General features: G+C 35.9%; 1 protein-coding gene across 1 annotated transcript; it reads left to right on the top strand.

The window, feature by feature from the left end:
• Nucleotides 1-476: 476 nt before the first annotated feature.
• LOC134270552 (tyrosine-protein kinase Abl-like) lies at nt 477-14,914 on the top strand. Its single transcript, XM_062752796.1, has 11 exons — nt 477-790; nt 6,635-6,808; nt 8,145-8,443; nt 8,621-8,816; nt 8,921-9,082; nt 9,276-9,453; nt 9,759-9,943; nt 10,254-10,406; nt 10,876-10,965; nt 11,230-11,346; nt 11,543-14,914. The coding sequence occupies exons 1-11, from the start codon at nt 676-678 to the stop codon at nt 13,687-13,689; spliced, it is 3,816 nt and encodes a 1,271-aa protein (XP_062608780.1). The 5' UTR covers nt 477-675; the 3' UTR covers nt 13,690-14,914.
• The last annotated feature ends 508 nt before the right edge of the window (nt 14,915-15,422 follow it).

The raw sequence follows: 15,422 nt of genomic DNA, 5'->3' as shown, positions 1-15,422 counted from the left end.
ACATTGTACATGTAAACCGGTATATAAACACTGATAAATGAATGCATGTGGATGGGTTTTAGGTTTTAAAAACTTTAAATATATTAGGAAGAGGGAAGTAAATATTTCTAAAAATTCTTAACAGCTCCTTTTAAAATGGCGCCAAAAGTGGGTATAATTTATGCAGCACACTGCCACTGGGATCCGCCACTCCCATGATAAGTTGACAGCACAATATCTTTTGTTTGACAAGGAAATCCCATTGAATTTAGTTATTACATGTTATGTCGAAGCGAATCAAGTGTATTCATTCATTGATTTGTTATCATGTTTGTTGATAATAACAAAAACAGTGTTTCATATTTTGAGACCAATATGACTCAATACATCGGATTGTTTCTAGACTTTTTACTATAAGCTATACGCTTGTCCTTTCGAAATATCGAGTTTCGGATGGGATAGATAGAACAATTACCGCCTCGTTTTCGCATTGGGAACAGACCAATATGGCGGACTCGGAAGGAAGGAAGTGAATACGAGGGAATAGATTATCGACTTTTTCCCCGTTGTGTCAACTACATGAGTTCAAGTATTTCCTCAAAATTTGCTACTTACCAATTATCTACAATGACGTGAAGTGGTGCAGCCGACATGCAAGGAGAAGGGGGCTAGGGAGTCGTGAACAACCGGAGAGAGATGGGAGCCCAACAAGGAAAAGAAGGAAATCCAAAAGCGACCAAATCCAAGACAAAGAAGGACCCACCCCCGGCCAAGATTCCTCAAGGGAACTTTTTCCCTTCTGACCAGCCTGGTAAGTGGTACTTTTCGGACGCTACCTCAACACGAATTCTTCAGTGGGTTTAACTGGAATCCCGAGTACACACAATGAGTCATCCAGTGTCAGACTGACTACTGATTGTCTGTCTGGGTCGACAGATAATGCCATGGTCAGGGTGGCCATGAGTCCCAGGGAAGGCTCAAATATTGGGTTTTGATGGCTAATTTAATACATTTTTTAAAAAATCTTTTTGTAAATGTTTAATTTTAAACCAAACCAAAGTGATTTGGTGTTGATCATCTGTAGTAAAATATATGTGACTATAAGGATTTTATCACTAGAATTCAACATTTTCGAAAGTTATTAAATATTTACAGGTTTTTCATAGAATACAACATGTACAATAGAGAAATGATCCCCATCTTTACATATTTTTATTGACACCTTGAATGATTTTACCCAGCACACTTTAAAATTTTGATAATGGGCATGGGAGTTTGGTCACACACAGTAACCGATTAATAATATCACATGCATGATGCCCATTCTTGATCAAGCCAAATTTATTATATATCACATTCATGATGTACATCTCTCGATTAGGCCTGCTTGAAAATCATTGTCTCAAGCCACGGTCAAAGGTGTACATATACCTCTTTCCTACCCTAGCTGTTTGATCACATAAAATATTGTAATCTTAAGTAAGGACGCCTCTATGCTGTGACTTCATGTTAAGCCAATGAAAATAATTGTTTCCATTGCAATTTAAATCAAAAATTGACGTCAACAGTAAATAAGAAATGTTCTGTAAATTGTGCTCAGTTAGTAGAGCACCTGATTGGAGATTCAGGGGGCCATGGTTCAAATCCTGGACTATTCTATTGCATATGTCTTCTCTCCCATTACATGCATGAACAAGAGATTAAAGACACAGTGTATACAATGTTCACCACAAACTTTAAGATGTATTTCTTTGAACTAATATTTTGATGGAGCAACCGTTAAGTGAGCACAATGATGTAATTGTTACTTAAACTGTAAACTAAGATCTGGTTCTTCAGTCAAACTGTACAAGACTCCATGCAGCCTTTGATGTCACATGAAATCATTACTTAGTTGCATTTACATTTTGCCAAGTTTAAAAAAGTTCAACTTTTTAACAATGAGTGTTTAATCACTATCTATCTGCAATTTACATTAAAGCAAGATGAGTTTCTCTTCTATTTGTGAACTTCTGTTTGGTTATTGTGAGAACATATTTTGTACATTCATATACACTTCATGGGTGAATAAGGATGCTGAGTTTATAGGATTTTTTTTTTTTTTTTTTTTTTTGATCAGTCAGCAGGAGTCCAGATTTTCTTTTCGGCCAGACATTGTCGAAATATATGGTAGTATTCTTTTTATAGCATGAAATTTATTTTACTTCCTAAATATTTTATCAGTATAGTTATCAATACATAAAAACTGCATTTCTAACAAGCAGCATTAGTGAGGATAGGTAAGAGACAATCCTAGCTCTCTTACATTTGTTAAACATGAAATTAAGAGCTTGTATTATATATTGTTGATCAGATTTCATGGGGAAGTCTTCTATTTGTAGCAAGTAATTTTTGTTTACACAAGAAATACAGTATAATTATATTTACAAAGGGGAAAATTTCTGTCATCTGTCCAGCTGACCGTTTAAGTTGAAAAGAAAGTTAATGAATCAACTATTGACTCCAGTGTTCAGAGAGTTTGACACAAGTGTTATCTATCTTTTGTGTTAATGCACCATATCAGAAAGTATGCGTATAGGCTGTACTCAGTATTAGTCAAGACATTATGTGAGAACAATCACATGTTATGGGTATATATAAGAGAAGGCAAAATTTTTGTCTTAATGACCCATGCAAGAGTAGTCTTTTGATTTTAGTTTATGTTGGTTAATTAAGCATATTAATGCTACTATAATCTTTTGGGAGAAAATATGTACCAGTTAAATAATTTTGGCAGCTAAGAATTTCAACCATGGAGTTTTCTATTTTTCAATTATACCACTGAGCCATGTGCAGAACAGGAATCTTGAGTGTACCTATTCACTCGTGTAAAATAATGTTTGCTTTCAGTTTCAGTTCCACATTTTACCAAAGTTCAGCATGTTAGAATTGCTCAATATTTACTGCCACATGTTTTGTAGAACACAATTGTGGAAAAGTACAAGGATGTATATTTCATGACAAGGGACATGGTTGTATTGTTTATGTGGACTGTTTTATACCAGGTGATGCTGACGAAGTTCATTTATGAGAGGCTGGACTAAAGTGTGTTTTTAATTTACTAATTGTTTAGGATATTGACATTGTTGTATAAGTGCTTGAAAACCACAAAACCTCATAACAATTGAGTAAATCTTGCCTGTACCATATCTGATACACCCAGTCACAGTTTACATCCTACATGGAGTTAATTTTAAGATTTTATTATGTAATATTTCAATGATAAACATGTAGTCAAGTCAAAGTTAAGTCCTGACACCAATATTCTGCATGCTTTACTTTTAGGACAAAAGTTGTGGGGAACAGAAATTACACGTTCCAATTTCCAATGAATCATATATGTTACTTTGCTAGGTTTCAGTGAACTCATAAATCTAGAAGTTAATTAATTTGGGACAATTTTCTCAGAAGCAAAGCATTCAAATTAACAAGGTTCAACTTTATACCCAGTATATGTGTGATGGTCAGACTGGTTTGATGGCCATTGGCCAGATAGCTTAGTCGGTAGAGCACCAGACTGGTAATTCAGAGGTACACTACAGGTCTGAATCCCGGTCTGGTGTGTCACATTTGTTGCCTCTTCTCTAATGTCTGTTTCATATCTTTTATAAAAAGAGCTGTACTTCTGGGTACAATATATTATTAGCTTACCTGAACAGAAGGCTCAAGTGAGCTTTTCTAATCGATATTGTTCATTGTTGCTCAACTTCATTTTCCCCTGAACTACCACTACTATAGGCCAACCCAGTCAAGTTTCTTTTATTCAATTAAATGGTGGGGTATACTTTACAAAATTTAATTATATAATTATTGTAAACAATAAATATATGAAAATAGGTATAAAAATATCCTAGAGAAGGCGAATAGAAGGCAGTTTCTGCAGAATAACTGGAGTGAGAGGACTGTATTTTGTAACATCTAGAATGTGTTAGTAGTTATGGTTGTAGTTTGTGAATGTTTATAACAATAATCAAGTAATTCTTTGGTTGTATTGCACTTTGTATAAACTTTGAGAGGTAATTAATAACTTGTGTTTTAGCCTTCCTTCTTAATTCAGTCATTTAAATCAAAATGTGGTGATTTATTCCTTGGATGGGGATAGTTTTGCACCTGGTGACTGTCATGTGTTGATAACATCATTTCTGAATGAGAAGTATAATAGAACAGGTCAACAAGTAGACTCAGCCAGAAAATTGTCTCTTAAAACAAAGGTACAGGCTTCATAAACCAAGGAGTGCAAAATTTCATGCAGAAACTGTGATAGGACAATGTTATAAATAACACATAGGTGTGTTCAATGTAACTTGTAGGTGTTCGCAGGCGACAGGATCTTTAATATACACAGTATATGTACAGGTAATACATGTAGATGTGGATAAACAGAGAATTATTGGAAGGTATTTACATAGTCTTAACAATCACTTGTTTAAAGGGCAACTTATGGAATCTTGTGACCCAGTTCATCTCAAAGGAAATTTTCACTGTCTGCAAATTAGCTGCATTTAAACATTTCTTGCGTATATTGCACATGGTTTGAGCTCTGATATATTAATTTGAGATTTGGAGGAGCCATAAACTGGGGAATATCTCTGGTATCTCCCCAGCTGTACCACAGAGAGAAAACAAGTCTGATTGGGACACAGCAGGAGTCTAACTGCTGAGGAGATGTTGAAGAATTGTTTAACAATAAAAAATATTAAGTTCAGTTGGAGAAAGAGAGCGAGAGATTACAGGGGCTGCATGTACTTGGCACATCATCAGCATGTTGGTCAGCTCATGATGTACATTTCACCTGTTCTCAGGTACAATTTACACACACCTGTATACCGCAGTAAATACACATATCTGAAGGGCACGGTCTTAGGCTGCGACCACCGACATTTAATCTTCACGATTCACAAAATTAACCTCTTTTCAAAAGCTGTAAATGACATTTGATACACACCCACTGATAAAATCTCTGTATTTACATGAAAAGTTGATTTATAGAAGAAATGTCTTTGTTATTGCTTTATAAACTGTTATGTCTCTTTGTATTAGAGAAGTATTTATAAATGGGTTTATAACAGCCGATGAATTTACATGTCTATATTGTCACATGACACAGTTTGACCATGACTTGATGGACAGGGATGGTGTGGACCATTAGTGAGTAGTGGTAGTCTGGTCATTATTCAGAAATAACAGATAAAGAGAATCACAAGTCATTGAGGCATGTCCTAGAGCTGTGCCAGTCTGCCAGAGAGAGAGCTGCAGAAATCACTCGGTCCGATGTGGTTTGTGTGGCTAAAACAGGGCACATGCTGAACAAATAACAGATTTAACATATAATGAAAATATTTTAAATGCTTCAGTGATTTATTGTTTAGATGGACAAATTTTGAATTTTTTTAATGTCAGATTTGTAGTTTTTGTAACAATAATGTAGATGTGCATTAATCAGATTCTGTTGGATAATGTTTCCTCCTGTAATTCATCAATCATCTTTAAATCTAAAGAAAAAGATGTATTAATTATGTGTGGAATGAGAGACCAGCGGTAAAATATTGATTTTTCTTTGTAAAACTGCACGATGCATGAGGCACATTGATAGAATTGATTCTGGTGTTAAACTCTTTGATTTTTTTTCCCCGTACTTTGTTCTGAATTTATTTTGATCTCTCTCTCCCCATGGCTTGCAGCAAAAAAAAAAAAAATGAACATATACCATTTCAAGTTGTTTTTTCACATTTGAAGAGAATGCACATTTTGCAAAAAAAAAAAAGAAAGTTCGTGATAAGCGTAGTAAGAAAGATATGAGGGGGTCGTTGACCAGCGTAGGTTTGTGTCAGGAGAAGCTGTCTGCCATACCCACAGACAGATTGCTACAAATAAAACAAGCTTGCTTCAGATCATTTTGATAACTGAAAGCAACTGATTTCTCCTGTCTAGCATGTGAAAAGTTTTCTCTGGCAGCTTAGTGTACATGTTCTGTATCAGTTGAGGTACAATACCAAGTGTTTTCTTGTGTTGTAGAGTTTTTTTCTTAACAAGTTTTATGTATATCCAGATTTGCCCTTGTGTCTGATTATTCAGACTTATGTAGGGTTACTCAACAGATGGGGATTGAATAATGAGAATTTATTAATGCAGATAATTGGAGTCAACTAACAGATAACTTTGTATTCAGAAATTAAGACCCAGACCTCTATAAACTGCTGACTGGGTCAGGCAGATTATCTTGGCATACTGGTAACTTTTTATCACAATCAAGTATTCAGAAAATAATGAAGCAGCATAAATCTACACTTATCTCCACACAACAGTACGGAAATAACATAATACATACAAATGAATCATTTAGACTCTGATGCATGAGTCAAAGACAGTTGATGCATTAAAAAATTTAGACAATTTTTAAAAATCTGAAAGTTTAATTTTTAATCATTTTGCTTCTAGAAAAAGTACCTTTATTTCATTGTCTTCTGTGTGCTTATAAAGTCATCAAATTCTGAAAGAGAATATCATTTTATTTTAATTATTAAATACCTGCATACATTTGAAAAAAAAAGAGATTTAAAGTATCTGATGTTTCTTTTTTTGCTGTATTTAAAATGTTTTTATTTGTGACCTTCAGATACACCGACCTTGACAACCCGCCCTCTACCTCCGTCCCCGCTCGGTGACTTCCTGAATACAAAATGGATGTCAAAGGAGAATCTACTAGCCCAGAACGAAGATGATCCGAATTTATTTGTGGCGCTGTACGACTTCCAATCAGGGGGAGATAACCAGCTCAGTATTATCAAAGGTACTAGTCACAGCTCTTCTGTCAAAAACTCAGGATGCGGACAAATGAGTGAATTTGACATCTTTGAGATCATCTATCAATGTCAAATTTAAAATGTTAGGATTGTCCAGAATACATTAAAATCTTAAAATTGCACCAAAAAATGTACATGTGCCAAATTAATACCAGTACACAAGTGCCTGTACCAATGTTCTTACAAATTATGAGTTCATTGACTATACAGTGCTGAAGTTAAGCTTATCACTTACAAATGGTCACTTCAAATTTAGACATTAATGCTATTCATTATAAGGGAATGATTGGGGATCATGTGATGTAAAACACCCACACCCACCCTTAGGATCTGCCATTGTATTTCACAGGAAATGCTAATGTGTCATTAGGTCATATTTGCATGAAGGAATTAATAAATGTTTTGTGTAGACTAGCTTTCTTTGAATTATAGGAATGTCATAGGTTAGACATATCTATATATTTCATGTGATTTCTATTTTGTTGTTTTTCGTAATTATTTTCTGTTTAGATGTCGTAGACTCTTGTTCATAGAGACTTCATTCATGAATTGTTAATCTTTTACCTGGCTGTGTGTAGGAGCCTTTCCTCTGTAGTCAAGCATGTTCAATAACACCAGCTCTGCCATATCAATCTGAAGAATGCACGGCTCCGTGCAGGGGAGATATTGATTTATTCTTCACACTTGGTATAGGTGATTTCTATATAGCCATCTTACACTGAAGTCATCCTATCGTCAGACAGCCCCCAATCATCTTCACTGTCACACAATACAGCCACAATATTGATAAGAACTACTGCATATCTCTGTTACTAGACTGTTCTTTAAATCTTGATTTTTTGACAGTCATGTATTTATGAAGGGTAAACATACAGAGTGTAAGATTATGCATAATTATTGAGTATTTAACTGTTAAATGATTTCCATGTTAATCTAGGTTGAGGTGAAATTTGATATGGTTATTGGTATCTCCACATTCAAAAGAAAATTGATCCTTTTAATTCAAAATACCTATCACTTGAAGATATGGGAGAAAAGCATTTCTTATTTCTAACATTAATAGACCAAGACATGTAGAAATTACTAGAGAAAGGAAAAGCTATCTTGTTTAGATTTATCTACTAAGGGTAAAAAAAATGGTTTAGTTGAGTTGTAGTTGATTGTTGTGTCTTTTGGTTTCATTTTATGTAGAAGATTTGTTTTGTATGTGTGTAGTATTTTATTTTGGTAAATGATTTCTTTAGTTTTGCCTGTGTTGATGTTGTTATGTGTAAGCATGCTACCCTCTGCTACATCTTTCTATCACCTTGCACTTTGTTGAAGGGGAACAAATCACAATCCTGGGCTATAACAAGGGCGGAGAATGGTGCGAGGTCAAGAACAAAGCCGGGGAGATAGGCTGGGTGCCTAGCAACTACATCGCCCCCGTCAACAGCCTGGACAAATTCTCCTGGTACCACGGACAAATCTCCAGAAACGCATCGGAATATCTCCTCAGTAGTGGAATAAATGGCAGTTTCCTTGTCAGAGAAAGTGAAAGTAGTCCAGGTCAAAGGTCAATTTCTGTACGATTTGAGGGACGTGTATACCATTACAGAATTAGTGATGATTCAGATGGAAAGGTAATTGTAAATCAAAAATAAAAGTACTGAATCAGCCATTTAAAAAAAAATAATGTTTCAGTTTTGAAGTACGGGTAAAGATTTTGTTCGTTCTATTTTATTTTCAAATCTGCTGTGTTTAATTGTTAAAACTGAATCAAAGGATGAGAATAAACATTATCTTTTATTTTGTTTCAGGTGTATGTTACAGCAGAACACAGATTTAATACATTAGCAGAGCTAGTACACCACCATTCGATCCACTCCGATGGTTTAGTCACCACTCTGCTGTACCCTGCACCAAAGCGACAGAAGCCCACAGTGTTTGGTCTCAGTCCGGAGCCAGATAGGTGGGAGATCGAGAGGACAGAGATAGCCATGAAACACAGGCTAGGTCAGAATTGGGGCCCTTTGTATATGTATTTTATATGAAATCATCTCAATGTAAACAAAATTAAAAGTAGAATAGGAGACAACTAGTTGTGTTTTTGTTAACAGGTGGGGGCCAGTATGGAGATGTGTATGAGGCGATTTGGAAGCGATACAACAAAACGGTGGCTGTCAAAACTCTGAAGGAAGATACGATGGCTCTGAAAGATTTCCTGGAGGAAGCATGTATAATGAAAGAGATGAAGCACCCCAATCTAGTGCAATTACTCGGTAAACTGGGTCTTATGTCAACTTTGTGTTATCTTATTTGGATATTGGTAGGATGTTGCATGCTAAAAAACCATGGGTTGAAAAAAGAAAGTAAATCTAAAAGATTTCTTCAATTAAATTATCAGAACAGCATTGAAACTTTTTGTTTGTATGATGGTTTTATCAGAGATAATGATCAGGAAATTTTTTTTAGGTGTCTGTACACGGGAACCCCCTTTCTACATTGTGACAGAATTCATGGCCCAGGGAAATCTTTTAGATTACCTGCGGAGCACCACAAAGGATGACATAGGCCCCACAGTGTTGATGTACATGGCTACACAGATAGCCTCAGCAATGGCATATCTCGAGGCCAGAAACTTTATCCACAGGTATAGATCTAAAAAGAACAACTATATAGAGGATTATTTTTGTTCCAGGTTCTTTTGGCCCTTTCACACTTGTAATCAATTTTTCCCATTACAAAATTGCCCATTCACAGTTTTGTTATAAAAATTTATGTCTTTATGCTTACTCTTCCTAAATTTAAACACTTTTGTAAGGCAGAATGGGCAGAAATAAAATGGAGGTGAAAATTTCCATGTTAACAATAATGAGTTATGTAAGCTTTAAAGATCTGGATGGTTGGTAGCTTGGAAAGGTTGACTTTGTTTATGTAAGCCTTCTGATGTTGTAGGGATTTGGCTGCCAGGAATTGTCTGGTGGGTCCTGATCACCTGGTTAAGGTGGCTGACTTTGGTTTGGCTCGACTCATGAAGGACGATACCTACACTGCTCATGCAGGGGCAAAGTTTCCCATCAAATGGACTGCCCCAGAGGGCCTAGCCTTCAACAGATTCTCTACCAAGTCGGATGTTTGGGGTATATTTTCTTTTTATTGGAGCTATAGAATTTCATTTGTATATGTAAATATAACAGTACTGATAGAGTTTGATAAATTGATAAAGATTTATGGGAAAAAGTAATGTGTGCTTTCTCAATTCTATACATGAAAGATGAAAGGGTAGAATGTTATTGTTAATTGTAACGTAACTTTAGAATTTTGACTGGACATGTACATTAAAATAAATCTGTTCACTTAATACTAACCAAGTTTATTTTCAAAATTATAATATTCATAATATATATAAATATAATTATAATTATTCATACAATACTTTTACATTTTCAGCCTTTGGGGTGCTGCTGTGGGAGCTGGCTACCTATGGGATGTCCCCGTACCCCGGGGTAGAGCTGACGGAGGTGTATCATCTCCTGGAGAGACAGTACAGAATGGACCGACCCGCGGGGTGTCCTGCCAACGTGTACGAACTCATGATGAAGTGTATGTATTAGACGAGAGAATCCTTCTATTAATGATTAAAAAACATGGTTTACAAAAAAGAATACTGTAAATGTATTACATTTGGCATGTACGATATTTGACGGAAATTCAATTTTCAACAAGTTAGCGTATATTTGATTTAGTGCTGTCTGAAGTTGCTAGTTAGAAAAGTTAATATACAAGACATTTAGCGATGTACTTGAATTAGTGGACTCCGCTCTCCGCCAAAATCGCTAAATAGAATACACCACTAAATGTAATATGTTTACAGTAATAGTTAATGTGCATTAATATCTTAAAGAATTCATTGTTTAAGTGTACAATTTGCTGTGATAGAGAATATGATATGAAAGAGATTTTATAGAGGAGTGAAGTTTATAGAATTATCCTATTATGCAGTTATTCTAAATAAAAATTTATGAGTGTCTCTGTGGTACTAATTCCAAAGTGACTTTCGTTGATTTGGCAGGCTGGCAATGGGACCCAAAAGATCGACCAACTTTTCTAGAGATCCACAATTCACTTGAACACATGTTTGATAAATCAAGTTTAAATGAAGGTAAAGCTACTGAATAATATCAGATTGAAATAATTTATTTTTGTCCCTATGTTTTTCAGTTGATAAACAGCAGTGGTAATTCCTAATTTCATCCATAAGTTTTTTTTAATTATTTAGTGTTCAGGTTCATATATGATTTTTCAGCTATGATAGTATACATGTATACTCCTTTACATGTAATAAACAATCACTCTACAGACACTCATCCAGTTTTATATGTATTTGTTATGATTACTCTAGTTTTTCTGTCAACCTGTTTTGTAGAAATTGAGAAAGAGTTGGAGAAAACAGACACAAAAAAGATTCCAATCCTTCAGTCGTCCAAGAAAAGAAATATGTCAGAGGCTGATCACATGGCAGAAGGAGGTCAAATGAGTGCAAGTACGTGTTTTATTCTTAAGCTAAACATTTTTTTTTACTAAATTAATGTGTCTTAGATGTTTAAAATTGAAATACATTTTCTGTCTATTGAACTATTTGATATATGACATATACAGATGCATGTGATAGGTCTTTGTTTTCCTAGAGTACAGCTTGACATGAGATGTAATACCCTCTCATTCTTGTCTTTCTGTAGGTTCCACACCCCTTACAGGGAGGAAAGTCTTGCCCTCCAGGAATTCTGACGAGTCTTTGAGACAAGTATCTGCTGTCTTGTCCAACAAGGCCAAGAAGAAAGGTGGGGCAGCACCACCACCTCCACGGAGAACCACCTCATGTAAAGAACAGGAAAATCCTAACATGGAGAGTGAGTTAAAAGCCAAGATGAAGCTTCAAAAAGCCAAGATAGAGAGTTCTAGTAAAGTGGAGTTCTATGGAGATAATGACGTGGACCAATCAGTAGCTAGTGATTTTGGACCAACAATATCTTTACAACCTTCAAAACGATTGGAGCTAGGATCACCAAAAACGTTTCAAAGAATGGATTCTAAAGAAGGAGTGAGAACTTCAGAGGATGGAAGCATAGGCCAAAATAGCTCAGACAGTGTTAAAAGAGCTCCTATTGATAAATCAAAATACATGATTAATGTTGACAGTGCCACAAAATCCCCTTCCTTTGAACAGGGGGATAAAAACACCACACGGAAATTCTCTATACCGTATCACAGAGAACTAAGACTAGCATCAGATGTTGAAAACAGACAAAAATCTGACAAGGAGACAAACACTAACTTTATGGAGGAAAACAAAGATTTTGGACATGTTCAAGTGAAAGGAAGGTCTTATCCCAAGAAAGCACTCCCTCTACCTTCTCATGCTCTCAGGAAAAAGTCTGTGGGTGAGCCATTCAGAAGGGGAGAGGCTGGGAAGAGCAATACAATGGTGGCCAGGAGTCTCGATGCTGAGTCGGACCAGGTCACCATTGGACGTTTAGATGTGAATAATGTTACTAAAGCTATTAGTCGTTATGGCACCATTCCCAAAGGTCGCAGGATTGAGGCATATCTAGCCTCCATGGAGAGTGGTGTAGATCAGCAACGCGTGGATAACCTTCCTACGGTGGAAGATCATGATTCTGGCACGGACACGGCAAGCATCGCTTCCTGTCCTGTGTTGTTACCGGAGAACGAGAACGGACTAGGGGATCAGTGGAGACAAAACCAGAATGTGGCTCCTCCCGATTCTATTGAGGGAATAAAACCGGAACCCAACGTAAAACCATCCGCCGTTGTCAAGTCACAGTCTCACAATGTGATAGCTGAGAATCAAAATTCTCATTTTAATTCCTTACTTCAGAGACAGAAATCGGACTTGACTCACACTGGTGGTGCTTTAGACTCTTTTTCTCGGCAATATCCCGATCTGGCTCAAAAACCAAAACCTAGTCCTCGATTATCCCGAATGTTCACTGAGCCGGCAGATCAAGACAGTCTCCATGATAAGAGTGTGGACCAAATCCCCCCTTCCTCTATGTCCCAGAGTTTGTATAAATCTCTTCCTAGTTACTCTGTAGATAAAGGGGCAGAAAATTCGTTCTCCCCGAAACTTCCTTCAGAAGTTAAAAAACAGTCTGACTTTATTTCCCCAGTCATGAGACCACATCTCGCTCAAAAAATGAGGTCATCTTCTATTGGTGAGTATCCCTACACAGAGGAGAGCACGGAGAAGGACGACAAGCAGAGCGCGTCGGTTTTATCAAAAGTAGCAATGTTTCAGTCTGCTGGCCCAGACTTTGGACAGATAAAGCCATTCTCCAGAGGAGAGCAGGATAGGAATTCAATGAGGGAGGGAAAAGCAAGCAACATTGAAGACATTATTTCAAATAAACCTGTATTACCAAAACCACTTCCACATAGCATTGGCATGCAGCAGTCATTTATGTCAAAATCTGTGTTTGATTCCTTAGAGCCTGTGCAAGAGACCTACCATCACACCGGAGGAAATTCGGATTCCGATAGTCCTTGTGTTTCTCGTGACAGTATTTTAAACATGTCTGATGATGTGTTAACTTCTCTTCAGAATTTAACAAGTACGGGAAATAAAAACAGCGCAAATTTTATGATTCTGTATGAAAAAGTCCTACAGTTTCATGACCTCTGTTCTCAATTCTTTGATTCCATGCCACCACATGCAAAGTTCCATGCCAAGGAGTTATTATCGCGCCTTCTATCTCAAAGTGAAAACGTCAAAACAATCTGTAGTTCCAATCCAGCATTCGGAATGAAAATCATTAATGATGTACATGTTGCTATCAAGGAAATTGTGGATCTGATACGAAAGTGATGCATTGTGCTTGCATATTGAAATTCGCGAGGTTGTATCTTTGGGGCATATGTATTTCTTTTTATATGTATTATAGGTATTTTTACGTGAAAAAAAGCTTATCAATTTCTAAAGTGCTGGTATTGCTATTCTGTACAAATATTACAAGCTGTTTTAATTATTTTTATTTCAAATGGCATTATTTTTCACAGCATTGCCAATAGATTTTTACACATGATGGTTGTTAGCCGCTTTCAGTGACCCCTTGTGGTTGTTGTAAGAGTTATGCCCCTTCTCAGAAAATATAAAAAATTGTTCCTGACTGACTGATCTTCAGAATCTTCCGTATATAACCAAGGTGTCATATATTTTGTGTGAATTTCATTTATTGTCATCTGTATAGAGTTTTCATCAGTCAGTTTTTGTTTCCATTCTGTAGATAGGTTACTAGTGTATACAGTTGTAAACTACAGATTCATGCTACCTTGAGGGTCCATGAAATTCTTCTGTTGCGAAAACAAGACATCCTCTTTAATGCAATATTATCAGTCATTTCATCTTACTGTATACAGGACTGCACAAAAATTGATTTGCACATTTTCAAAGTTATACTGGTATTAAATCACATGAGTACCTCTTTCAAACAGAAATCCCTTATTTATATTCACTTAGTATGTTACTGGTAATATCTTTGGGGGTAGAAGCATGCTAAGTAATTAACTATACCTCTTAAGAAAGATTAATTGAAGTTTATTGAAAGGCATTAAAATGTTTGTCTATATATATTATAGCAAGTTTTTGCATTTTACAAATGGACTGCATATTTTAAGAAATTTTTGTTCTGTTCTATCAAGACATGTAATTTACAAAGTCTGTTCAAATCTGGACTCTGAACTGCAGTTTTGAGTACTTACTAAGGTGAATTCCACATTTCTAGATCTGTTTTTTTAAAGCAAGATTCCTTTAAGAATGTGTAGGAAAAAAATCAATACTGGACCAGTGTAAGATAACTACTATTGTTGGTGAGGATAAGCTCTATATTAGGAGTGAATCTTTTAGAACAAAGAGAGAATGCGGGAAGTATTAAGTTATTGAGAACAATCTGTTGTAATTCTGTGAATGATTGTGGACTTTTTTGTTTTTCATCAGGTCCAGGAAGCAAGCTTTATTTAAATTTCTTTAAATACTCAAGGTTACTGTAATTGTAAATGAAACTTTTCAATGAAAATACATTTTTATAAGTGATCACTTGGTGTGTTTTTTTTAATTTGTAATGTTAACAAAGGACAGTGATTTAGGTCATACTGACATCCCTAGGTATATCTGAGGGCATAGTTACTAGTTCCACATTTGGTAACCCATGAGCAGACTAAAGGTCAAAAGCCTCAGTGACTTAAAAGTTAAAACATAATCATGTATTCAAAGATTAGAAAGCTCACTGTCTATATGTAGTATACTTCTGGTGCATCCCTAGATACATTGTCGCAAACAGTGGCCAGAATGTACGATTCTCTATGCTCTATGGGGACTTGGGACTGTGGCTTGGGACGATGCCCTAGATACAACTACGAGGGCCGTTCAAAAATTACGCGGACTGTGCTATTATTTACTCTTACAGACATCATATAGTTATAAAATTTCACAGATATATGTATCTTAAAGATTCCAATAAATTTTTGGCAAAATTTCTGTATTTTAAAAAAAATCTACTAAAATTATCGGTATGTTGATATCGTTGATGGAGAGGTACGGCG

This window comes from Saccostrea cucullata, unplaced genomic scaffold, assembly GCF_032062105.1.
Source record: "Saccostrea cucullata isolate Sc308-1 unplaced genomic scaffold, CSIRO_AGI_Scuc_v1 ctg281, whole genome shotgun sequence".
In the NCBI taxonomy this organism is placed as follows: Eukaryota; Metazoa; Mollusca; class Bivalvia; order Ostreida; family Ostreidae; genus Saccostrea; species Saccostrea cuccullata.
This window is presented reverse-complemented; position numbering and strand designations above follow the sequence as displayed.

What these genes read in the sequence shown, in the direction of transcription:
- LOC134270552 (XM_062752796.1), top strand. Translation starts at nt 676, where the DNA reads ATGGGAGCCCAACAAGGAAAAGAAGGAAATCCAAAAGCGACCAAATCC. An exon ending in GTACGAACTCATGATGAAGT is followed by an intron (nt 10,407 to 10,875) that starts GTATGTATTAGA and finishes TTGATTTGGCAG; the next exon opens with GCTGGCAATGGGACCCAAAA. An exon ending in AGGAGGTCAAATGAGTGCAA is followed by an intron (nt 11,347 to 11,542) that starts GTACGTGTTTTA and finishes GTCTTTCTGTAG; the next exon opens with GTTCCACACCCCTTACAGGG.